At 43.4% G+C, this 26,799-nt stretch overlaps 2 protein-coding genes across 2 annotated transcripts; both read left to right on the top strand.

The window, feature by feature from the left end:
- The first annotated feature begins 10,189 nt into the window (after nt 1-10,189).
- shtn2 (shootin 2) lies at nt 10,190-20,344 on the top strand. The gene is made up of 18 exons (XM_076028267.1): nt 10,190-10,306; nt 11,060-11,109; nt 11,449-11,509; nt 11,693-11,787; nt 11,903-12,095; nt 12,220-12,317; nt 12,406-12,487; nt 12,832-12,926; nt 15,444-15,590; nt 16,099-16,252; nt 16,707-16,839; nt 16,991-17,043; nt 17,205-17,302; nt 17,389-17,406; nt 17,502-17,555; nt 17,652-17,790; nt 18,075-18,790; nt 18,845-20,344. Exons 1-17 carry the CDS (start codon nt 10,279-10,281, stop codon nt 18,230-18,232), a joined length of 1,656 nt encoding a protein of 551 aa, XP_075884382.1. The 5' UTR covers nt 10,190-10,278; the 3' UTR covers nt 18,233-18,790; nt 18,845-20,344.
- Nucleotides 20,345-21,557: 1,213 nt separating this feature from the next.
- Nucleotides 21,558-24,901, top strand: tex261 (testis expressed 261). Its single transcript, XM_076028266.1, has 6 exons — nt 21,558-21,755; nt 23,214-23,293; nt 23,397-23,550; nt 23,800-23,867; nt 23,998-24,100; nt 24,716-24,901. Exons 1-6 carry the CDS (start codon nt 21,686-21,688, stop codon nt 24,829-24,831), a joined length of 591 nt encoding a protein of 196 aa, XP_075884381.1. The 5' UTR covers nt 21,558-21,685; the 3' UTR covers nt 24,832-24,901.
- The last annotated feature ends 1,898 nt before the right edge of the window (nt 24,902-26,799 follow it).

The following is a 26,799-nucleotide window of genomic DNA, read 5'->3' as shown; positions in this document are numbered from 1 at the left end:
CTCAGTGGCACAGGCCGTGATTCCCTGTAACACTTCTCCTCCAGCCAGCTTTCTCACAACACAATAGCGCCGTCATTAACTTTTTGCTCCATCGGAATGCTGAAAGACCCCATGGACCAAACACCCTCCCTCCCTTCCTCTTGTTCCGCCATGCATCCCGCTTTTCTCTCCGCTCTCTGGTTTTCCAGGGCCCTAATTTGTGAAGGCCAGGTGTGCGCAGAGCCACAGTAAGGGGGGAGGGGAGGGGTGTGGGTGAGGATGGGTGAGGACGGGTGAGGAGAGCGATGAGGGGAAGGCACACAAAGGGGTACCACAACCCAGAGGACATTGGTGCAAACTATTTTTGGTCACCAAAGTACGTGTTGGAATAGTGTTTAATGGTCGCTAATTAATCAGTCGGTAGTTTACGACACTGGAGACAAAAATGAAATCTTGTATTGTTGAAAAAAACAATCCCGACTAGAACGTTGGAAAACACAACTTTTTTTTTTCAATCTGCTAACTTTAAATTGTGTCACATAGCTCTTTTTGACATTTGTCGTAGTAGTTGGCAACTCGACCAGTTTGCGATTAATGAAGTGACCTTTTTACAGTATCCCTCCAATAATGGCACAAAAAACAGAATTAAATTCCTCCCTCAAACTGGTGTGAAATGACTTTTTACATTTCTTTTAAGCCTTTCAGTTTTGGTTATTGTAAGGATTGTGAGCATAAAGCTGCTTGGCCGCGTCTTCGTCGGCGCTGCTTTCATGTCTTACCATCTGTGTTGCCCCCGAATTGGAACTGTGGGAGTTAATGTGCAGAAAACTGTGCTTTCTATGCGACGTGTCACTCTGAATATGTGCTCCGGTGCTGAGTGTGAGCCTGAATGTGTGAATGAGTCATTGTGCGTGTGTGTTGGTGTGTGCGCTACAAGTTGTTCACCAGCCATGGCAAGTTGTTTCAAAGCTCGGCGTGCTTCGCTTTTTCGGAGGGACCCAGCGGGTGGGTGAGGAGGGAGGCGGGTGGGGGAGGAAGAGGAAGAGGTGGGGGAGGACTAGGACTAATTGCCACTAATTGAATTGGATGTGCTGATCAGATGGGAGGCCGTGGAAGTAATCTGAGTTGTCACAGCAGATAACGCTGGGCTGTCCCAGAGTGTCCGCCTCATGCGACAGCGTGTAACATAGCCTGCGAGAGGGCACCGGCTCCCTTTGTTACTGCCACAAAAGGGGAGAGAAGCAAAGTTGCCGGTTACAGTGAGAAGTGGAAGTCGGGGGGAGTCATAAAAGGGGACGGGGGCCAAAGAGGAGGAAACGAGGGGGAGGCGGGCGAGGAAGGGAGGAGGGGAGGAACGCCGGGTGAAGGCAAGAAAGGTGCTCGGTGGTGTTGTGTTTTCATTCACAAAACAAAACAACAGCAGCTTTGTGCGCCCATGATACAGTCAGGGTTGAACACGCAACGGCGTTCACTGCAAGCACACAGGCTCGACTCGGCGAAACAAAATTTTGATCAATAACAATACAAACAAAATGAACACAATCAATCAACACAATCATAAAGCAACAGCGGTATTTATTCATCCGTGAACAGTCAATTAAGAAAAAATAATAATAAAGGCCTTTTTTTTCCCCAGCATGTTGGCAAGACGCTGCTGTAGCTACAGGTGCAGGGGACAGAAAGAGACACAAGAGCAACACCTGGCCTCCATTGGATCAGCATATGGACAAAGCCCTAATTGGAATCCTTGCAGACAGATGTGCCTGGCAAGCCGTTTCTTGCCAGAGTGGCTGATGCTGTCAGTGAAAAGACAACTGTGTGACAGGTCAAAGGTATCTCGTGGTGTGGAGCTGAATAAAAGAAATACACACATGTGTTTCTACTGGGTCAACTTGACTACAATAAAACCACTGCTGCTAATGATGAGCATTTATTGTAAGCAGCAGCACTTATGAACTTTATAAGCACTAGACATCACAGCTGCTAGACATCACAGCTGGTGCAGCAAAAATGTGAAGTGATGCATCGAGGACATGGATCAATGTGAACTGGCAATATTAAAGGCTTCTTAAGCTGTGTTTCCATTTCCCATCGAAATGCACATCAAAAAGAAAAATATAACAACCATTCTTGACAATAAACAACATTGAAATGCTGATTAATACAAGAAATTTTGTAGCTCCATCCTCCTCAATTTGGGTTCTCGCAGGACAAGATTTTACAAGAATTATAGTTTATGTGCCTCACACCATTCAATGGAAACACCTGCAGATCGCAATTGTACTTTGTTGAAATTTTAGAAATATCGCAAAAAAAAACTGTCATGGAAGCACAGCTATTGCCTGACCAACTGGGCCTTTGAATGCACGTGTTCATAGTCAAGCCCAAACTTTTTAAAATATATGATCTCTTCTTTTTTTTTCATTTCATCCACATTTAACCAAATTCCTAATTTACTGATAACTTTATAAGCCTTTGATCGCCCCCTCACCGCCCCCAAAAAAAACCCTCATTAGAATCCTCTTTTTAAAAGGTGACGCGCTTGCCAAGGCCGCGATGTGGATGTTGTGAAAACTATTCAAGACTCGTTGTTCCGGCTGCGCCAAAGTCCTTGGCATTTGTGGAAGCGCACGCGGCTCCGGCGGCGCTCGCTCGCGGGGAGAGAGCGGCGGGGGAGACGAGCGTGAGTGCCTGCAAATGATGGGTCATAATGATCGGTAATTTTCCCCGCCAGCTTTTGTTTGCATGTTTGCTCGTTGCGTCGAGGCGGGTACCGGCCGCTGATCACAGAGATGCAAGATAATGCGAGCACAGGTGGATGGCTGACAAAAAGAGAGGGGTGGGGAGAGGGGCGGGGGGCGTGGTGGTGGTGGTGGTGGTGGGGGTGGGTGGGGTGGGTGGTGTGCGAGGTGTGGGTTGGGGTGGGTGACTATAGGTCTTTCCCAAGCCTGCAGCAGTCCAATTAAGCAGGATTTTTCTCACCCCACATCTGACTCTCTCTCTCTCTCTCTCTCTCTCTCTCTCTCTCTCTCTCTCTCTCTCACACACACACACACACACACACACACACACACACACACAAGCCACTGCAGCTGGGCAGTTAGTCGCTGCAAGTGAGGGAGGGGTTAAATCTTGTCACCATGATGAAAGCAGGCGACTGTGCTGTGCTGTGTGTGTCTGTGTGTGTGTGTGTGTGTGTGTGCTGTGTGCGCGTGCGTGTGTGAAATTCACTTTTTGGCATTTGGATGTGCAGCTATGCCGGTGTGTCCGCGCGCATTGTGTGCTGGGGCCGAGGTGTGCACGCACGCAGTGGGCACGCCGGGTCACGCAGATGTGTGAGTGTGCAAGACTAAGCCCTGGCGAAGCCCGCTGCGAAGGGTCACGACCTTTACAGAATCAGTGCCTCTGCATGTCAGGACTAATGGAAGGGCCCCACCAGCTGCACAGAGAGGAGGGGGAGTTGGGGGGAGAGGGGGAGAGGGGGAGGGGGAGGTGATGGAGGCCTGCTAGGAAAAGGATGAAGAGCGAATATGAAGGTGAGAAAAAAGGAGGAGAGGTAGTGAGGAAGAGGCGGAATGGGAATATCTGGATGCAACAGGGAGCAGAAAGGAAGCAGATCGCAGGTTGGTTGTTTTTTTCGGTTTTTGTTCCAAAAAAAATAGGCAAAGGGAAGAAGCGGACAGGAAGGGAAACAGTCGAGGATGAGCACAGAGGAAGCGCAAGAGAAGAGAAAAATCCTCAGCAAGACGCCGCCTCAACGTGGCCCGAGGATGAATTTATTTTCCTCAGCAACATTTCCGGCGTGAGAAGAGATGATTTAATTCCCTCCGACCACCCACCAGGAAACATCGTCCTTCATCTCACTGAATGTCGCCGCGCTGAGCCGCTCCGTTTCTGTGACAGAATTCAACCTGTTGCGGTGATTCAGCCCCGTTTTACACCATCCAAGAGAGGGCAGAACGCTGTGAAACAACTATGCTTGCAATTCATGCTTCTGTAGTATGATAAACAGAAAACTAAAGGCAAAACAATGCAACAGCACACAACTCCTACAGTGAAAAAAACGACTACAGCTGCAGACAGACGCAGACCGTACACCATCTGAATACGCATGTGGCCAACTGTTGGAGTGAGGAGGAGACGAGTGGACGAGGGGCGACTCCCACCTCCAGATCAATATGCAGAAATGTGACATCGTTGGTTCAGGTCTCATATCTGTCAGCGGCGCTCCCTCCACCCGTTCTGTGTGTTTCCTGTTTTATTTTGAAATCTGTTTATTCTGTTTTTAGTTTTACTTCCTGTGTTTATTTCTTGATGTCTTTCACCTTTGTCTCATTGTCAACTCTGCCCTTGGTTGTTCTCACCTGTGTTCCTCTGCCCTTGTGTATAAATAGTCTTTGTCTCCCTTTGTCTTGATTGGTTCATTGTTTTCTGTCCCAGGTTGTGTGTCAAAGTTCCTGTTCTCGCCATGGTGTTCAGTTGTTTTCAGGTCTGTTGTTCATGTTTTCTCTTAGTTGCTTGTTATGTCTTTCTTTTGTACTCGCCTTGTCTGTTTTTCTGTTAAGCCTGGTTTTTGTTAATATTTTACCCTCATGGACACCCTTAGTTTAGTTTTTCTTTTAGTTTTTTTTTTAAATAAATCATTTTTTTGTCTGCAAAAACTGGAGTGGTTTGCATTTGGGTCCTGCCACCCCGCTTCCACCGAGACATTGGCTTAGTGTTGACTGTGAACATCTCTCAGGAGTCTCCCACATATAAAGAATGGCTGGGTGAGTCATGTGAACCAATACAAGGCAATGCAGCTTTATTTATATTGCACATTTCATACACAAGGCAACTCAATAGATTTTTACATGAGTAAAAGTTCAACTTTTTTAAAAGGGCGTTTAAAAAACAAAGAACACAGTCTTCAAAGACAAAGTGCAGGGAGAACAACAGTTTAAAATGCATAAATAGAGGTTAATTAAAACATATACAGTATCATGAACAGTATGAAAGTTAAATAAAAATTGAACAATAGAATATAAGCATAAGAAAAAAAACTAACCTGGGTTTAAAAACATTCCCATTGACTTCACTTCTGTTGGCATTTTATTCCATTTGTGTGCAGCATTTCGCATAACAGCTAAATGCTGCTCCACAATGTTTGATTTGAACTCTGGGCTCCACTATCTGGCCTCTGAGTCTGCAGATCTACTGGGAGTAGAGTCCTACTGGCTTTATATCCCATTAGCATTTCATTCATGTATTCTGGACCTAAACCATCCAGTGACTTATAGACCGGGAGCAAAACTTCATAGTCTATTCTATAGCTGACTGGGAGCCAGTGTCTTCAGAACTGGAGTAATATGCTCCGATCTCTTTGTTCTGGTCAGAACCCAGCAGAACTTAAAAAATCAGAGATAATGAGATAATCCAGCGAAAACAGAAAAGAAACTGCGTCAATGTGGCAGCTGCACATCCAGCCAGGACAGTCTGTTGCTGACCGTGTGTGTGTGTGTGTGTGTGTGTGTGTGTGTGTGTGTGTGTGTGTGTGTGTGTGCACTGAGCTGAGCCCCAGACAGTGTCACTGTGTGCCGTGTCCAGACAGCCTGTTTCCTCTCCACACTCGTCTCCGGGCTGTGATCGGGTCGCCGGTGCCACTTGGTACCGGCGTCGGCCGAGCGGCTTCCCTCGGCGGCCCGTTGATGACATCATCATGGTGAGACGGTGATGTAGCTGCTGTTGCAGGAGGTCACGGGAGAGCGGACAAAAGGTCACACCACTCCCTGCAGGCCGCTGACAGTATCGTGTCCATCTGGAGCACCAGCGTTAATGGCTGAGTCTTGAGTTGAACGCTCTCTCTCTCTCTCTCTCTCTCTCTCTCTCTCTCTCTCTCTTGTCTTTTGAATTTAGCTGGATAAGTGGACAAAACAGGCATTGACTAGGTGACCAGCAACATCACAATCACAAATTAGGAATTAATGTTTTAATGTGCTTTGTTCATTTTTCCAAATACATTTTTTTTTGCAGGATTTGTCTGCCCTCTACGATCCTCTTCTCCCTTTGTGCAGTGGAGCCTGCTGAGGGGACGGAGCAACAGGTGGCAGCTGACAGAGCTAGAGTGACACCTACAGAGCCGAGGGTGCAAGAGCCAAGAGCTGCAGTCACATCGCCAGCGCACAGGAGCAGACTGACGTGAGCAGATACTGATGCGTGGTGGTGACGAAAGGTCAGTTGCAGGAGGAAATCACAGTGAGTACAGTCAGTGTACAGCTTGCATAATGCTTTTCTCTAGCACATCAAGTATCAAGTATAGATTTATTGCCATATGCACAGTAAAGAAACACGTTTCCCTGTACAATGAAGTGCACCTTGTGTTGTCTGTTAACAATATGGGTTCACAGTACATACGGCAAAGACTTTGCTTTGCTTTTGTATTTATTTGTCTTCCCCGAGGCTCCATAACCGCAGATTTTAAAGTGAAAATGGAGAACTGAAGGAAGCTGTAATTTTTTTTTTTTAAACGGGACATGAGAATAAAATGTTTTTCCTTCATCTAAAAAACAACAACACACAACTGAAAAATAATTAAAAATAATTCATAATTTATCATTTATATAGTGAGATTGATTTGACTTATTTTCACTTTTTACTCTTATGTACAGGTGAAAAACATGCACTGTAAAAAAAATATATACATATGTATAATCAAATATAACATATTCAATTCAATATAACCAAAGAAAGCAAGCTTTTTATAGAAAGCCACACCAGTGAGTGAAATTGATCTGAGTTTTCTGCAAGTGTAGAACTTGAACTTGCACATTTCTTTGTTTATTTTTCTCGACTTTCAAAATCCCCACAAGTCCTTGCACTTATTTTTTAGAAACAAAACTGACGCACAAATATTTCAGTTATTGCCAAACAAAATGATTTTCTTCATCAATGCATTTAATATTCTCCCTGAAATGTTTCTGAACACACAATCTCTACCTCTGCCTGCCAATAAAACTGCTGCTATCTTGTAACCAGCACACAATTGTGAACCAGTTGAGTGGATCAGTGTGTGACCTGGCCTGCGTGTGTGTGTGCGTGCGTGAGCGCGCGCGTCTGGACGTGCGCTGGAACTAATCACGGGAAAAATATTGTCATTACTGACTCTAATAGACTCGGCCGTCGTCCTGCGCTCGCGACTAATGCAGAGACAAATCCTGCCGCGGGGGAATCGACTCACGTTGGGCGATTCTCAGCCAACTGGCCTCATTCATCTCATCACCTGCCCCCTGTTTGAACGTTTGCCACTGAATACTCTTAACAGGGAGGCACTTTTAATCTTGTGTGATGATATAATACCGGCTGTAAACGTGGCCTACTTTTCCTTTTTTGGAAAAAAAAAATCAAAATCCCCATTAGGTTGCTTAAAAAAAAGAAAATCCCCGCTGGCTCTGGAGCGGGCAGGATGGGTTTGGATGTCACAGAGATAATATCCTCCTTGTTTCCAGGCAAACGCGCTCAAAAAGTGTTTTTGTTTGGACAAACTGTAATGGCTGCGACGCCCGTAGAAAGCATAAGGGTGGGGGGTGGGGAAGGGGGGTGGCGGCGGCGAGCTGTGTTGTGTTTGTGTTTCCAGCGTACAGTGAAGTCAACGGGAGGCCAGCGGTGTCTGCGAGGCTCTGCTGTCACAACACATCCCGTCTCCCTCCTCCAGACCCCCCCTCACCTCCCTCACCCCCCAGCCCCTCCCCCACCCACCCACAGCAACCTCCTCTCTGGATGTATGCAGTGGTGGTGCAGAACAGAGCCCCACCCACTTGCGATCGCCCACCACAGAGCTCATCTGTGGGCCAAAGATCGCAACCCTGTTGGCCTCCTGTTGACCCTCAGGTTGACCCTCAGGTTGACCCTGCAGGTTATCTCCTCTGTCAGCTGCAAAAAGCCCGGATTATCCAATCACACAGTCATTAGTGCTGAGTAGGCAGAGCTGGAGCAGGTGAGTCCTTCTAATAACCTCTTTCTTGGAAAAGTTTTTTCACCCTTTTTTATTTGTGTATTTTTTTTAATTATTTTTTTTTTTACACATGTTGACACGCAAAGCACCCACAAGAAGTTTACCTGAAAAAAAATATTTAAAGAACTCTATAATAATAGTGATAACAATAATAATTATAATAATAATAATAATAATAATAATAATAATAATAATAATAATAATAATAATAATAAAAACAATAATAATGATAATAATAATAATAATAATAATAATAATAATAATAATAATGATGTGTGTGTGACAACAGGTTAGTGTTGTTGCCAGGATTGAGATTTTCGTCATGACAAGCATGCGTCTTTGGGGGTGAATCTCAGCTGCTAATTGGTGATTAAAGTGTTACTAAGTAAATTAAAACAACAACTGTATTTTGTCAGGTAGTTTTATTTTGCTTTCACCCATTCATTTGGAGAAAACAACACAATTGAAATCCCTTCAAATACATCTGCAAACATACCTAGAAACATATGTTTTGTGTTTAGTTGACTTCTGTTAACTCTTCGTTTTCTGTGTCGTCTCAATCTTCTTTCACAAATCATTTTAAGACAATGCTCCTCCATTAGTGTCTCTTTTATATGCAATGTTTTGGCATTTCTTTTATTTGTTTCTCCACTTTTTCTGTATTTCTATATGCGTGAACACTATACAGAATAACAAAGTGCTTCATAAGCTGATATTTTTAGACATCCGAGCCTTCAGATGATGTAGGAGCAGTAGCAGACAAGGCTATTATCAAAATGACTGCGGGCTAAATGTTTATCTTTTCTGCAGAACAGAACACACTGTCTGTATCATATTGCACATGAATATTTGAAATGCGTGTTACTAATGTTTGTTTTTTATACATAAAGCAGCTGGATCCAGTAGGAACAAATGTACCACACAATCTTCTTCTTTATAATATAATCGTGCTGATTATTTGCAAACGTTTGTCTAAAGCCCGACTAAAAACCAGTGCAAATAATTGACTCACATTATTTCCCTTGTTTTTTTCTATTCAGTTTCCATTTAACAAGAATTTAAAAGATTCTTTTTTTTAATGAGCACCCAGTCTGTAGACAATGTTGCCTGCTGTAAGTGACACCAGACAATGGCTAATGTTAAGTGACAATTTCACCTTTATTAACATGGTGAGGAATCATTAGTAAAGGTCATGGTGACGGGCTGGAGGAGGTTTCGGTGCTCAGGTGGCGCCTGCAAAGAGAGCAACGCACATGAGAGAAAAGACTCATTAAATCACAAGGACGTCACTGTAGCAGCAGCTATTCAGCGCTTCTGCAGGGAATTATTGGCAGGGACTGAAGGTGATTTAAAAATGACATTCATTTTTAAAAGCAAGTCTTGATTATTTCAGAATGAAAATAAAAAAGGTCTTACAGTCCGTGTTTTGCCGCCTGGTTTGAATAGCAGAATCTTCCAGGCAACTATGACACACTGGCTCGCGTCAGAAATAAGAGTGAACGTGTGAACACACCCTGTGTATGTATAATACTGAACGCTCAATAATACCCTTGATACACAGACTAAAGCTTTGCAGCTGAGTCAAATAAAATGGCAGTTTTATTCATGTTAGAGAAGCAATTATCAGTTGTATCCATATTTAATGAAATAATTATGAAAACGAAAATTCAATTTTGACCTAAAAAGGAACATGTCCTTTTTCATTTTAGAGAAAAACATGTCTGAATTATAGTGTTAGTAGATCCCCCCCCCCCACATGTTGTCCTTCATGAAACAAGACACGATGTAAAATTTGTGTCAGTTTTTGCAAACATCAGGTCGTGAGCAAGACAGTTTCAAACTTTATTTATTTAGGTTATTTTACAGTTAATAAGTAACACCCCATAAGTTGAATATAATTAAATTTAAACTATTCTTTCTTTGAACAAAACCGCTAAAAAGAAACCTAACAAATCATACATTGGGGTGCGATCAGCCAGCACCTGCTTCTCATGGTCCCTCATATGTTTCGGAGGTCCTCGCTGAAAGAGAACAGTCAGGGGGTCGGATAAAATTCCTTGTTGCAACTGAAGAAAAGTAATTTAAAAAATGAATGAAGCCAAAATTAAAACATATACATTAGACTGTGAAGAATGAAACCATCTTGTCTTGAGTCAGTGCATGATCGGAGCTTCCTCTTTCAGATAACGTGACCGGGGGTGGGGTTAAGAGGAATCCAAAGTTGCTTCCTCCATGATACTGACACTGCAGCACACTTATGAGCTTTGTTGTGGTGTAGTCCAGTGCTGCGAGTGCAAATTGCAGGAAAGATGAATGTTGGGGACGGCCCTGTGGCAGGTAGGACTTCACACTGATGCTCTGCAGCACAAATACATGTCTCGTGGCTCATAATTCATAATTTCATGATGTGTTTTCAGACTAATCTGACAAAATGGAGGAAATCCTTCATTTTTGTGTCGATGCTTATTCCTCCCGATATGTTGAATGTTGACCTCCAAATTATTTGTTTTTACCATCCTATTTTAAGAAAAGGAGGATTAGAAGAAAACTGTCCCTGAAGTTGCTAATAGCCGGTGTTTCAGCTGAGCGCTATGTGTCCAGGCCTCGTGCTAAACCAGACCGACACAGCAGCAGCAGCAGCAGCAGCAGCAATTATGTCATTAGGTGGCGTACAAAGAAACACCAGTCAGCAGAGACAGAATGCATAACACAACCAAAATATTTCAAATGGAAAAAACAAATTGCTTTAGGCTTGAAACACAATTTTCCCCAATAATAGGAAGTGGAAACTATTATGACTCAGAAGCTGGCATGGTTGAAACTGTTTATGTGGGGATACACTTTGTGATTTCACTTCCTGGAATCTTTTTTTTTCTTTGCAATGGCCGGCCCTGCTGGGTCCTGTGAAGGAGGCCAGTGTTCAGGATGTAATGAGGCGCTGTGGAGCATGTGTGTGTGTGTGTGTGTGTGTGTGTGTGTTTTCAGGTCTCAGTTGTCTGATGTTTGCACATAAAACACCATTTCTTTCTTCCTTTCTTTCGTCCCCTCCTCCTCCTCCTCAACCCATCCACCTTCCCTTCCGCTGCACAGGCATCGGTGCAGAGAGTGATTCATCTTCAGAAGATGAGGTTGACATTCAGGTAGGACTGATTGCAAGAAGCAGTAAATTGCCAAATGATTAATGCCACTTTCTAATGTGCATCAGACAATCACGATGATGGCAGAGAAATGCTGCCGCTTAAGCAGACGCAGCGCTGCTTTTCCCGCGTGAGGGCAGAGCAAGACGGGGATGTGACAGACCTTGTTTGCAAAAAAAAAAAAAAAAAAGACATTCAAGCAATGAATCAAAGAAAATTACCATCGAATTTATAACACATTTATGTTTGGTGCCTGGGATAGAATTATCTATGATGAAATTTAAATAAAGAAATGTCTTGTTGACTGAACTTTCCCCTTGTTTACGGATGCTTGATGCTTAGTGTGAGTTTCTGGAAATGCAGCGAGACGAAGCCAATCAGCGGCTGGCTGAATTGGAGAAAGGTAAGATTCTTTTTTTTCCTCTTTTCTTTTTCTTTTTCAGAGTTTGTCTTGATGTTACCGCCTTAAAGAGGGAAAATTGGAGTCTGTCACAGGGCAAAGCCTCATTTAGACCCACGTTTGAAGGGGATGGCAATGTTCCCAGAGCGCAAAGCAAACCGATATTATTTCTTCTTGTATTTTCAGCATCCAGTCAACTCCTGAAAGAGATCGATGTCCTGGAGATCCAGTTCCAGGTCGAGCGTTCCTGCAGGGAAAGCGCTGAAGAGCTGGCGGTCAAAGTTTGTGTCGTTTTCTTCATTGTCATCGTTTCCTTTCCTTTTATTTTATGCCTCTGTTCTCTCCGTCTGCTCTCTCCTCCCTTCACCCTCCCCTCACTCTCCCCTGTCTCCGCAGATGACCAAGGAAAACAAAGTCCTGAAGAGGATGAGCCAAAGGTTGATGCCTCTCCTGCCGACAGTGCCGGAGGACTCAGCTGCAGTGACCTTTGACCTCAATGCTGACCTCTCCGCCCAGTGCGCGGATGCGGTGGATGGTGGCGAGGACGACGGCGGCGAGGAGGCCTTGCGAAATCAAGCAAAGATTGCAGGTAAAAAAACCTCCATCGCCTCATCTGCTGTGACAATGGACTTGTATTTGGTATTCAGGTAGATCATGACTCGAGGGGTAATGAGAACAAAAACTAAAGGTGTGCGCACGTGCTCGTGTGGCAGAGTTGCAGGCGTCTGTGGACTGTCTGCTGGCTGAGAAGCTGCAGCTGGAGCAGCAAGTGGAGGAGCTGACCAAAGAGCTGTGCCAGCTCCGAGACCAGGTGGCCGGTCCGGGTGCACGTGCGCGTGCACATGCAAGTCTGGATGTCATCCAGCCCATTGTGACTTTGCCGCTTTCTTACCCTTCAGCTCGTCCTGGAGGCCGAGGAGAAGGAGGCCCTGCTGAAGAGCATGAACAAGCAGAGCAGGAACATGAGCAAAATCAAACGAGGTGAGTCGGCAGGTTGTTGTTACTGTTGCTGCTGCTGTACTTCTGACTGGGCTGCAAATTTGTCTGCCCTCATTTAAAAATAAAAAAAAATCTGTTGCTAGCCGAACACAAAGGGTGTGAAAGGCAGCAAAATCCACAACATGCCACAAATTAAACTTATATGTTCACGTATTTGACCAAAAATCATCAAATAAAATGGGAAAGTCTTCATACATGTCATGAAAGTAATACAGAAGATATTATCATCATAATTACTGAAGTAGTAATGATGAAAAGTATATCTTTTCATTGTTGGTGTGTGTGTGTGGTTGCGTGTGTGTGTGCGTGTGCATGTGTGACCACAGTCTCCCAGCTTGTCAGCGAGGAGTTCACACAGATATCTCAGAAGCTGGAGCTGGAGCAGGACCTCCGGCAGCACGCCGAAGTCGTCGCCCACCAGGTGCGGACGCGTGCCTCGTTGTGTGTGTGGGTGTGTGCGTGTGTTAGCTTGCTTGTGTGTGTGTGAATGTGTATGTGCGCGTTTGTGTGCCGTGCGCCTTCACCACTAAACAGTTTGTCATGCATTCACACCTACGGATGGCGAGGGTGACAGGTCGTGCCACGGCGGGGTCGGCCGAGTGTCAGAGCTGACCTTCCAGCGACTGTGCCGACACTCGCACACACAGACGCACACAGACGCACACCGTCCGTTGTCAGGGTGCAGCTGATGCGGCGGGACAGAGGGAGGGGGTCTCCATTCTCCCGTTTTCACACTGATGACACGTCGTCGTCGCGGGCGTCAAATCTGGGGTCCGAGCCGAGGCCGGGCCTTTCACCCACAAACACACACGGCCAACACAAAAGCAGGCGCACACTTGTACACACAGTACACATAGAAGAAGAAGGAGAAGAAGTCCCAAATACGCACGCACGACAGCCACAGCTGCTCCTATAATGAAGGCCTTTTCCTTCCTTTAAAAAAAAAAGAAGAAAAAACACCTCTCTGTTCCTGTTCCTTCCCATTTAGCCCCTCCCCTGCACATAATTAGTGGTCATCACTGCTCCTGAAGGAGAATAGCAGTCTTTAAGCACAACCTGTCTTTGCTTGACACCTTTATGTTTTGGCCCGGGCATATAGCAATTGTCGCCTTTGTGCGCTGTGTCCTCCATTTACCGGACAGGCCCACAATGGGCCGCCTTGCAGGGGTCCTTACCTGTGAAAAGGACCCCCAACTGTTCACACAATCCAGCCCCTTTACTCTCAATTCATGGTAAAAGACCCCCCTGCGCTGAATGCCTCTTGTGTTCACTGCTATTTGTCTGTTTTCATGTGTTTTGAAAACACCAACCATTCACACCTCTTGTCTGTGATGCATGGTGGTATAATGACGCAGGGTCTCGAACAGGAAACAATTTGGAGCTTTTTTCCCCCCGTCCGTATTGTGTGTGTCTTTGTCTCTTTGTGTTGCGCTGTGCGTTTGGGGTCTGCGTGTGTGCGTATGAAATAATTGTGCTAATTGCTGTGTGAAAATCACTCTTTGCTTAAGGGAGGCCTGGGATTAGTGCGGTGTAATTTGCAACATGGAGCCGTGCACTGCTTTCACTGACACGGAGCTCACGGCTGAACCTGCTGCTTCTCTTTTGTCCCACCCATAAAAAAATAATGCAGATATGAGAAACTAGATTTTCTCTCGTTTCCCCTTCACCACTGAGCTGCTCTTTCACAGAGTTACAGGTCCGACATTGCATTATTTTCTAAATATCAACGATCTAAATTTTTGACCTGGCACACGGTGGGAGCATCCCCAAGTGATTCATTATCAAAAAAAAAACAAAAAAACTGCACAGATCTCCATATTCAGCAGCATACTTAGCCCTTTGTTTACAACCTCCTGCAAAGACACTGGGCTTTAGCTTCCTGTTAAACTCAGCATGCCTGATAGAGGAAATGAAAGGACAGGAGCAGTGTGACATCACAAACGCTACTGGTCTCCAGACCTTAGTGTCTTAAACCAGAAGAGAACAGATAGACTGTCTCAGCTGTGGGGCGTTCACTGACAGGCTGAAGACGCACATCACTGGTTGAAAACACTGGAAATGTAAGCTATGCATAGTATTCAACTACTGGTGAATGTGACAAAGGCTCATTATGTATTTTAACAAATTCAATTTAGCATTAACATAAGGAAATGAAGGTATAAAGCTTCCCATGATAAGAGTACACCATTTCTACGTTCTTTTTTTTCTCGTTTGTAACACTGGATTCACTCATCTATCAACCAGAGTTCATTAATGTTTGGTTTTTTAGATGATGCTGCAAAATAATGATGAACTCTAAAAGCACTTATTTTTCATAAACTAAAATGTCTGAACGCGCATAATGTGCAAAGATGCATTAATGCCATTGAAACGTGTACTAGAAGCTAAACTGGCTGAACAGAACCAAAACATAAAAGATCAATTCCAATATTTGTGCTGGCAAGTGATAAAAGCAAAAAATAAAAAACACAAATAAACAAAAGATTGACACAAATTGTGTTTATGGCACTCAGTTGATCTGCTGTGGTTTTTTTGTCGGCGCCGAGAATCAAGGCAACACTTGACATTTCCCTAACGAGCCACTTAGCGTAATGCGGGGAAAAAAACGCTGCCGTATCTTACATCCAAATCATCCCGTTTGCATTGTTCGAGTCATCAGCGAGACTGAGAAGCAATTGCAAGAACGCATCCGGGCCATTGTTCAATCAAGCGCTGGCCTGAAAACGTTTTCTCTGCGCTGTGACAGCCTCCCGCGGCGGTGAGAATTAGCAACCAGCCATTTGTGTCTCCCACTTTATTCCCTCTAATTAATCGTGGCTCATTGTCTCTGGTGTTTTTAGCCTTTACTTTTTTCCCCTTTGGTGGAAGGCTGGTAATCACAGGGATGTGTTTAAGACACCAGAGTGAAGTGAAGGAACAATATGTTTGTTCTTGTCAGCTGATGGAGCAGCAGAAGGAGACCCGAGGGCCGAGCTTGGTCCCCACGCTGGCCGCTGGGACGGGGCTGCAGCTGCAGCAGGCGTTGGACCACATCTCCAGCATACGAACGTCGCTGTGTGACATCCAGCAGCATTACCAGGACTCGGTGAGGAGATGTAGGCCAGGAAACTCAGAATCTATTCTGCTCAGCGATGCACCGATACCACTTTTTATCAGAACAAGTAGAGTACGAGTACTTGCATTTCTGTAGTCAGTCGCTGCATTTCCATTATCCCAAGAATTGTGCAAAACCTAAAAATTGCGATAAAAAATTGGAAACACCTAAACTTCGAAAAACCTCTCAAATATCGCTAAAAGGTTTTGACGCTCTCATGAGATGTGTCGATATCGCAAAAGTGTCATGGAAACACCTTCTCACGTTTGTTCTTTGAACAACATTCCTCAGCATGTTTTCAATTTTCAAGTGTCATTGCAGCACAAACACAACCCTTAACACAATTGTCATATGCTTGCATATACAACTGGTATCTGTGTCGTGGACGGCACATATTTTACAAGTACGAGGAGAGTACTCAACCCTGGTATCGGTGCGTCCCTAATTTTGCTGGGTTTTTTTTCAAGCCCATTCTTTATCGTGTCCTGTGTTCTGGCAGGACAAGAGTCCGGGTGTTGCCGTGGAAGAGAGCGGCCTCGCCGCTGAGCTGCACAACCTGAGAGAGCAGCTGGTGAAGAGCGAGGCGGGAAGGAAACTCTTGGAAACACAGTTGACTGAGGCGAACGGCAGCGTCGCGCTGCTCCGTGGGGAAGGTAGATGATGAGCGGTGGGAGTGCGTGCACTGACACCGGCGCTGGATATTTAACGAGAAGCCGTCAAAGTCTGCAGCAGGCAGCTGCTTGTGTCTGTTAGTAAAAAAAAAAAAGAAAAAAAGATACGATGCAGCTCTGTCAATAATTAATAAGAAGGCCGTTTTGCAGCACATATAGGCTGATGCTGCTCAGACAGAAGTAGTCAAGTGGTTAAGAGACAGAGCCGCACCAAACTGATCAGATGCGTAACAAAGATTAGTCACAAGTCAGTATATACAGAGAAAAAATTCTTCTTCTTACTGCTATTGGTGTTGCTATTGCAAAACAAAAATTGGAAACGGTGAACTGACACCTGCAAAGCTGAAGTGCACAAACCAACCCGAGTTGGATGAGGTTTTAACGTACAGCTACTAGTTTATCCTTCCTTTAACAGGTTGTGGTTTCCTATTTCCAGTTAAACAGTTACAGGAGCAACTGAACAAGGAGAAGAGCAGTGAACCGGAGGAGAAATCCACTCCAGTTACACTTCCTCCTCCCCCTCCGCCTCCTCCACCGCCACCTCCACTACCTCCCCCGACTGTCTCTAAGTGAGTTCCTGCCCTCCCCGTCCTTGAAACAATGGGAAGTTTCAGCCTTAATTTTATTCGATTGCTTTTTTTTAACACTTCCACGACAAAAGAATTCCTTGCGCAGTGTGACAGTACGACCCCTCTGACCTCGTTCTCTCTCTGTGCCAAGAGCGCCTTTTCTCCTGAAGAAGAAAAGTACAGCTGGGAACCCCGACCAAAACAGTGAGTCTCAGAGAAATTAAAATCAGGGACAATTGAGTGTTATAGGAAATAATGGACTGTTTTTTTTTCTTGTTTGTTTCTTTTTAAGAGAGAATACTTGTGTAAGCTAAATGTAATTTTCATATGATGTCATAATGTTGTGCATTTTTGTACTCCTGAAGAACCGGCACCTCTACAGGATGCAAAAACGAAAGCAGTGGATGAAATGATGGAGCGAATAAAGAAAGGCATCGTCTTGAAGCCAATGAAGAAAATACAGGTGCAAGAAATTCAGTGTTTAAACAGTGCCTTCATTTCCAAGTGTTTCAATTGTTCAATTCTGATTGTCCTTTACTCCTCCTGCAGGACGATGACAACTGGATGGCGAGTTTCCCTGAGTTTTCTTACAATGATGTTAATAAAAAAAAACTGTGGTGCCTTTTATTCCCAGTCTAATAAAACCCTAAATCCTCCAATAGGACTCAAAGATTGAAAAGAGGAAATCAGCCATCCTTGAGTTGAAAGGAATGCTGGTAATGCAACTCATTGCTCAGTGGTTTAGTTCACCGCAGACGTTCTAACCATGACGTTGGTGAAAGCTGCTCTACCTTGATATATCTGTGCTTCAGGACAACATGAAACACCAGCCCCACCTCAGGCGGCTTTCCAGGAAGCTGTCCAGACGGGCGGATGGAGCTGATTCCGAGCTCCTGAAGGTCCTACAGAGGAGGAGAAGAGTGATGGCAGAGAACTTGACAGAAGGAAATGGTGAGCGATTCAATCCAGTTGGTTGTTTTGCTCTAATTTAGGATTGTGCACTTAAGACAGGTGCCAAAACAATCTACTCCAGACTTACAGTTTGAGATGAGATATGAGATGTGAAATGAACCTTCAGATCACTTTTGCGACTAAGCTTAAAATCCAGAAGCTCCACCTGCCACCTGTATCATAAGATTCAAGTGCTTTATTGCGTGGCTGCAGAGAGCCGATCTCATTCACCACCTGTCAGTGAGTTCTGGTCACAATGCTCATCTCCGTCCATCTCCGTCCAGAGCCCCAGACACTTCAGCAGAATGCCCCAGCAGGAGCGGCTGCTGTGTGGGCAAGTGAGAGCAGCAGCGCCCCCGTGCTCCGGAGGCTGCAGCAGAACAGAGAGGAGAGAGACTCGCGCCTCCGAGCGTCTATGCTGGTCATCACCCAAGCCATCTGAGGAGAGAAGCCCTCACAACTCTACGTGTGATGCACCAAAGATGACTGACAATGCTTTCATGTGACCTCTTGCAAATTTCTCTTGGAGATTAATAAAGTATTCATCTATCTATCTTTCTTTCTATAATAAAAAAATGGGCCACTATGGTCTCTGTTGACAAGGTACAGATGGCATAACTAAAGGGATAGTTCACCAGATATTTGTTTTCAATTCGATTAAAGTCCAAGAAATGTATTTTTCCTTTAGGTGTGTCCTTTCACCATTAAGCAAAATGAACCTGCACGCGCACTTCTCCGTCACTTTCACAATGCAGCAAATTAGTGTGGTCATTAAAAGAGTGGCAATAGCGGTCCTATAGGTCAATAATGATGGAGAACAAAATAATAGATCAAATCCCACATTTAAAATCTTAATTTTTGCACACTTCTTTTTGTTATGTTGCTGTTGCATGCAGATACATGCTGTCCTTTGTAACGAAAAGACGTGATGGAAAGAGTTGGAGATGCTCTTCTCAGTGACACAGCCACTTCCTGGACTTTAAAAAAATGCTTTTAAATCGTGTCAGGACTCCATGGACGGGGATTTGAGGCCACGTTGTTAACCCTTTGTAAGCCTGTGCAGCTTTTTTTGTGAACCATGTGCCAAAGACTCACAATGACACCTGACACTGCTGTGTAGCTACTTAAACCCCCTTTTAACTTAAGTGGAAGGATTTATGTGTCAGTCCAGGTATAAACAGGCCAGTATTAGGCAGAAAGAGGTCCTAATAAAAAATATTGATTGAACAGAATATTACAATGTGCTTTTCATTTCTTGCCAAGCGTCACCAGAGAGGTTCTGCTGTATTAAACTTTAGAGAAGGGAGACAGTGTGTTAAGGGTGTGAGCTTGGGAGTTCACAAATAAATGGAACCGCAAGGTGGGAAAATATATATATTTAATAGCAGAAAGTGTTGCTTGTTTTTCAACTTTTTTTTTTTTAACTTCAAATCAAGCATTCATGTTGAAAGGAAAAAGGAAGAAAAAAGTAGACCACGGCCTGCTTTAAATGGACAGACTTTATTGCGTGTCAATGGGCAGGAAATTCACTCAGCCGTTTTCTTCCAGGTGAAGTTGATCTAAGTGCAAGTCAAGATTTTTTATGCCACACGTATAGATGGAAAATATCCATCCATTCAGAAGAAAAACAATGCGATATGTTTTTCTTCACACATTTTCTTTCGGAGGCGTCTTCGGTCCAAGATAGAATCTGGCATCTTCCTGGGGTCCATTAAAACACACACCCAGAGCCAAGAGGTGTCAGTGTCACCTGCTGCTAAAGCTACCTTTAAATGTGGAAGGTCGCCTTGAGTTTTTTCACCTCTGCACAGCTAATGTGTATGTATGTGTGCGTGCATGCATGAGTGGACACGTGAGCCCTATCACCACCTCGCCACCTGACTTTGTTAAAAGCATTTGAGAGGCAATAAAGGAAGAGATGACTCTCACCTTTGACTCTGACACCATTCTAGTGTCTTCACACCGTTTTATATCATATATTTATTTTAATCTTTTTTTACGAGAGGATCCAGGCCTTGTCACTTTCCTGCATACATTTTTCATCATTTTTCCTCCTCAGTCTCAGAGGTGTGAGCTGCAGGGATGCAATAACGTATTCTGCCATTTCGACCTGGTGCGTGCGTGTGCATGTGTGCCTGCGTGCGTGTGCAAAAAAGTGAAAGCAAAGACAGAAACTAGGACACAATGGAAATGATGTGTTAACAAGAGATTATAATGTAGATTTGGATGTTCTTCTGTTTTTCATAACTGTCCTTTGACCCCCAGAAGGCTGGAGGATTTGACTGTCCATTCAGTGGTTTCACCCTGGATTTAATGAAATACAGTAAAGACATGAGACATTTGGTTATAGATACTCACTAAAATATTAAAGCCACACTCTTGAGCAAACCAAAAGCGGTTGCATGGTGCCCCTGTAGACAGAAATGTTGCCGCTGTTCCAGACTCACTTCTTTGTCATTGCCATTAAGAATTGCACAACCCCTCTGTGGCAAAGATCTAATTAAATATTAAATGATTCTTTAAAGTCAATGAAAAAATGAATTAATAAAACAAACATGCAGAATTGTTTATCTTTTTTTTTTCATTTTAGATACGAAGCACTGCAACAAACGTAAAGAGCGTCATAATTGAAAGTAATAAAAAGTAAAAAATATTGTTTGACTACACCCCTTCTATCCAGAACCAACTTTAGTCTTTCTTAGACTTAGTCTTTTCATCGCTGGTTAGCTGCTGCAGCTACAGCAAGGTTGCAGGTTCCATCCTCGTGCCAGGGGGCCTTTCTGTATGTGTTCATGTTTTCCCTGTGTCTGCGTGGGTTCTCCCAGGGTACTCCGACTATCTCCCACACTCCAAAATCAAGCACCTGAGGCAAATTAGGAACTCTAAATTGTCAGTACATATGAGAGCATGTGTGAATGGATGTTATTGTCTATGTGGCCCTGCGATAAATTGTTGACTTGTCCAAGGTCACTATATATGTGACACCCACTGTACAGAGTTGAAGGGTAAAGGGTGTTTCATTTGTGGAGAATGTAAAGCCATTTGAGGAAAAGCTGAACTATGCAAGTCTACAAAAAGAAAAATTCCGGTACAACACCGCTTTTGCCCCCCGAAACATCTTGGACAGCCTCCAGCAAGCTGCTACCTTGGGTGCAGCAGTAACAGAAAGTGAAATGAAATGTGTTTCAATGTGACACAGTGGCGCAGTGGTTAGCGCTACCTCACAGCAAGAAGGTTGTGGGTTTCGATTCCTGGAACCTTTCTGCGTGGAGTTTGCATGTTCTCCCTGTGTCTGCGTGGGTTCACTCCCGGTTCTCAGGCTTCCTCCCACAGTCCAAAAACATGCATGTGAGGTGAATTTGAAACTCTAAATTGTCCGTTGTTGTGCATGTGAGTGCAAATGGTTGTTTGTCTCTTTGTGGCCCTGTGACAAACTGGCGACTTGTCCAGGGTGTCACTCTGCCTTCGCCATATAACTGCTGGGAGAGGCTCCAGCAGACCCCTGTGACCCTGAGCTCAGGAATAAGCAGGTATTGAAAAATTGATAGATGGATGAATGGATTTGAGTTTGAAGTTGCAACACAGCTTTTGCCCCAAGACATCTTGGACAGACTCCAGCACCCCCCCCCCCCCCCCCCCCCCCCCGCTACCTTCAGCGCAGCGGTAACAGAAAGTGGAATTATATGCGTTTCGAGCTTGTATCCTCCGACCAGAGGTGGCGCAACAAAAGCAAACCCATTCCTGTTCTTGAGAAACGGACCTTCCTCTCCGCTCTCCTCGGTCTGCACTGGTGGGAAGAAGAACTTTGACCGGGTCTGCTAGCGCCGAGTTAGCCTACAGCTAGTTGTTTTGTGTTATTTTCACTATTTGTACGCGTTAGTTCACATGCAGAAAGATGTGGTTTATTTATTTACTCAGCTGGCTCTCGTTGGTGATCCAGATATCGTTCGTCACTCTGGCAATAGGTAAGCCGCCGTCAGAATCCCTGCAAACCCCTGGCATCTGTTTGCTGATCATGCTAATGAAGTTAGCAATACAAGTTGCAACATTTAACATCGCCAATGGTACATTTTTAGCATATTATGACAGTCGCGTGTGTGAGAGTGTCAGCGTGCGTGTGAAATAATAATAATATGCAAACACTAACAGTAGCCTCATCACTAAATTAAAAGACACGACGTGTAGTACTTTAACCGACTGTCACCGAGCTGCTAAGATGGAGCTAGCTTCCCAGATGATAATAGCTTTTAATAAGACTTTGTCAGTGCGAGGCATTACGAGGCTGTTTAATGCCACTTAGCGACTTTAATGCTGCGATTCTTTATTCAGTCATTTAAGTCATCTAAAGCCCTTGTGTGACACGTTTGCCGGAACAGCCAACTTAACTTGCAGTTAATGTGTTCTCGTTGTTTTTTTAAAACCCTAAAATGCAATATTCGACACTAATTAATCAACCTGTGCGTTTTTCACAGTGTCACTGTGATATTGCGATAACCGATAAGCGAATTATCCTCAGCGAAGTGAGTTTCTGTGACAAGCGTTTCACTGGGTACTACTTGCTGTGTTTACATTTGTCAAGACAGCCGCCAGTGTGACACGCTGGCTTCCTCACGAGCGGCCGATCTCGCTGATTTCTTTAGTTTTTCACTCGGTAATCGAGCTTAACAACGTTATTGGGAAAGTTGGGGCCGACACTATCCACGATGCGTCTCCGCAACCAGGCCACGTAACGTCTCCGTCTCTCTCTCTGTCAGGTGTGGCCCGCGGACTGTCAAGCTCAGTGACGTTCTGCTCTACTCGTCATACTTGTTACGTGTACAAGTACACACAGGCAGTGCCTCTGCAAACTTCCTTTCACTTCCTTTCACTTGTCTGGAAGAGCGAGCCTCCCAACTTTCCCAGATAGTCAAACATAAACATGGATGACGTGTCGCCCGAGCTAAACCTTAGTTTTCATGAATTCCTCCTGATGCCACTTGTTGAGTTGACATGCTCAGTCAAGGGCCTTCTTGTTTTCATTTCAATTATAGTTACAGAACTTCTTATTGCTTGAACAAAAAAGTATTATTTTAAACAGTTATCTTGCAAATGAAGTATCTGTAACAAGGATTTTAAGTGTTTCAGGATATTGCGTTCTTCTAGTCTAAATTTTGTTTGGGTTACTCTTTAATCATACATGGCTACAAGGATGCAACATCTGCTTTTTTTCTCTCTTTTTTTTTTTTTTAATTTAAAATGGCCATTAATGTTACATTAAATTGTAATAAGCTGCTTGTTTGACAAGGCGTTCAGGATGTGACTTTTCTTTTGAAAGCTAACATTTCTCCACCGCCTCCCAAGTTCGTAGCTCCTGTCTTTAAAACCCTTGTAAGCTTTGTCTGTCTCACTGTACACGTTGTTTTTCCTTGCTTGTTGTCCCTCAGCTGCTGGCCTCTACTACTTGGCAGAACTTATAGAAGAATACACAGTTGCCACTAGCCGAATAATAAAATACATGATAATGGTGAGCAAGTTGTGTCAATTCTCAGTTTCACTTGTTATCAAGATTTTCACCGCTTTTAAATCACGAAGCGAACAAAACCAAACTCTTTTGTATATGTTTCTAGTTTTCGACAGGTGTGCTGTTCAGCCTCTATGTTTTTGAAGGATTCCCAATGTTGATGGTGGGAGTTGGCCTCTTCACCAACCTGGTTTACTTTGGCCTCCTGCGGACATTCCCGTACATACTTCTGAGCTCTCCAAACTTTATTCTCTCTTGTGGTAGGTACAAAAGTCACAATGGACTTTGGCATTAAATGTTTCTCATCAGCATTACCTTGAAAAATATGAAAAAAAAAAAAGAGTTTATGGGAAAGCTTAAGGGCTCTCTGGCACTGATGTCAATTAGGAATGACAGACTCTCTTAAGTTAGTAAAAGCAAGTGTATTTGAATGGTGTGACGTTCATTATCTTTTAGTGATATTTATTTTTTTCTTTTTCCCCTTTGTTTCTTTTTGTAATTTCTCTCAGTGTTGGTGGTGGTAAACCATTATATGGCCTTCCAGTACTTTGCACAAGAGTATTATCCATTCTCAGAAGTAAGTTCAATATAGATTTACCTGCAGTCTTTTCAATCTGCTTGCAGATTGTCCCTGTTTTTTTTTTTTTGCATTTCAGGACTCATATAGTTTCTTTCTATGTTGTCCTTTCTTCCTGTTTGGCATTAAGGTGCTGGCATATTTCACTGTGTGCCTCTGGGTAATCCCCTTCGCCTTCTTTGTGTCACTGTCGGCGGGGGAGAACGTGCTTCCATCCACCATGCAGCAAGGAGGTGAACACTCTTTTTCTTTCCTCTGCACATTTGTTGTCTTTGAATTAGGGATGTTAACAATTAATCGATTATTGATTAATTGTCTATTAAGAATTTAATCGATTAAAATTTGTCGCAATTAATTAAACATTTTTTACACTGGTAGTTAATATCATTATAACAGTGTAGTGGCAGGAAAGAGCAATTCACCTGTAGATACTGTAATGGTCATAATATACCAAGAACAAGTTACTTTTAAACAAGTTTTTGGAAAAAAAAAAAAAAAAAAAGTTGAAATGTAACTAACCCTTTAGAAGTCAACTTAAAATCAGAGGGTAAATGTTCAGTTTTTTTGTTTTTTTGTTTTTAACTGTTCTCCAATGTACAAGTGGGTCACATTGGACCCTCAACATTATTTATGGGTTAAATAATGTGCTCCTTGCACATTTTTCAGGAAAAATTGCCGCTTATTAATTAATTGTTAATTGATCGATAAGGTCAATCAGCTAACCATTAAATAATCGATAATTTGCATCCCAACTTTGAATATGAATTTCAACAGAAAAGGCACTTTGAATTGTCGCTGTTGTGGTCCCAACTTGTGTGCAATTTTAACCGTGTGCGTTTTCCTCTCAGATGACGTGGTGTCCAACTACTTCACAAAGGGGAAGAGGGGGAAGAGGTCTGGCATCCTCCTGGTGTTCTCTTTCCTAAAGGAAGCAGTGCTGCCCAGCCGACAGAAGATGTACTGAGCAGCCCAGACTTGGGGTGAAGCCTTGGAGTGTCTGGGGATTTGTTTCTATGTATGTATTTGTTGAAGAGTGAGGCAGGAAGGACTATGGAAATTAGTTTTGGATGGGACTGAAATGACATGGTGGTCAATGTGGAGGAAGAGCACACAAAGGGGACGGACCAAGGAGCAGAGCTGAGCTTCCTATTGGACGAGCCCAGAAGTTTACACAGGCCATGTTCGTCTCACCTTGTTTTTTTTATTTTAATTGGCGTCTGTGGAAACTGATTGCCAACAACAGCCACTGCAGACCTTACAGTAGAGCAGTTCCTTTATTTTCATGTGTCCGAATCTTTTTAAGCTTTGGGATATATATATATATATACATATATATATATATATATATATATATATATATATACATATATATATATATACGTATGTACAAGGTCTGAAATTAACCACCACCAGAATATTTCAACATTGTCACCTTTCTTACTGAAATTAGATCTGAGGCCTATATTTGAAAACTACTATGACACAATCATATTGTCCTGCCGCTGTTCAAATCAGGCTGGTTAAAAACTGTTTCCCCTAGAAAAAGCAATAGGGGTCTTGAAAATCGGAATTGGCACCTAGTTTTTGAGATGACAGCAGAATCATTGAGGTCTGTTTTCACAAGTGTGTATACACCAACACATTACTTCATGAACTCCATGTTAAAACAAAGACTAAAAAGTGAATTAGTAATGTATGTAGTACAGGTCTCGCTGTCATCCGTGTGTTTGTAACTTCACCTGATCAAATGCGCACATAGGAATTAACCATAGGAGTACAATTTCAAGACAAAATAAAAACTTGCGGCACAGGAAAAACAGCTAGGTGGTATTTTTTTTTGAGTGGTACTACAAAAGGATGTTTTCTTTTATGTTGCAAAGCACTTTCTGGAGAAAAAAATGCCCCGAGTCACAAGAGAAGACAAGTTGTCCTGATCCTGAGGCTTTAATCTGAGATCAAACGTAAGCATTTTTGCATATTTTCATAAATCACCAGCTTTGTAGTCTGTATTATGCTTGTCATTTTTGGAGTGTTTTTAAAATTTAATTGGATTAAGTGTCAAAGTAATTATTCATTTTTTTGTTGTTTTTTTTAACATGGACTGACAGAAAAACAGAAACGCTTCTGTAGATTAAAACTGTGATCACTCTTGCAAGCTTGCGGTTGTTGGTACAAGAGCTCCTCAAAATGGTTTGACAAATACTGTAAATTCTAGAATTCTAGAAATTATTTTTACCAATTACAAGACCTCTCTGTGGGGATGGTTTGCACATGAGTGCGTAATAAAATAAATGAGGTATTATTGAAATAATTTTTTTTTTGATGTCTTAATTTGTGGTCACATCATGTTGACGCACTAACCAGATGTTCTGATTTATTTACCGTACGATGGATTTTCCAGCAGATTGTCCTGTACCGATTGTACTCTATTACCCAAACACAGTGGGTGCATCAGGCTAAGGCCAGTGAGCACTTTGACCCCTGTGGAGGTGTGAAGTGCTTCTTGAAGTAAAGGGACAAAGACAAAACTGCCACACGTGAATGTGTGCGCACCTTTGGGCTGACAGGCAGCAGCTCACAGCTCCGCACGCCGCTGACAGACCCTCACCTTGATCCAGACTGGGTTCCCCGGGGGAATCACCACGAGTGCGGGGATGCATCTGTGACAGGTGACCCAGTTCACTGAGGTTTTCTCACCTTTCACTCGCACACATTTGAGGAGGTGCCGCATCTGAGAGAGTAGCATTTTTAATTTGTCACCCTGAGGTCTAGTTGTGCTGTGACTTTTTCTCCTTGAAAGACAAAATCTTTTTATGTAAAAAAAAACCAAAAAAACTGTGGATGTCGACTATAGAAAAAGTAACTTCTACATGATTTAAAAGACATTTGTCACAAAAGAGTACCACTACATCCCTTTTACCCATGTTCCACA

The sequence above is a fragment of the Nelusetta ayraudi genome, unplaced genomic scaffold (genome assembly GCF_046127955.1).
Source record: "Nelusetta ayraudi isolate G7.1 ecotype Tasmania unplaced genomic scaffold, CSIRO-AGI_Nayr_v1 ptg000022l, whole genome shotgun sequence".
Taxonomy (NCBI): Eukaryota; Metazoa; Chordata; class Actinopteri; order Tetraodontiformes; family Monacanthidae; genus Nelusetta; species Nelusetta ayraudi.
Note: the sequence above shows the minus strand (reverse complement) of the source record. Positions and strands in the feature narration are given on the sequence as shown.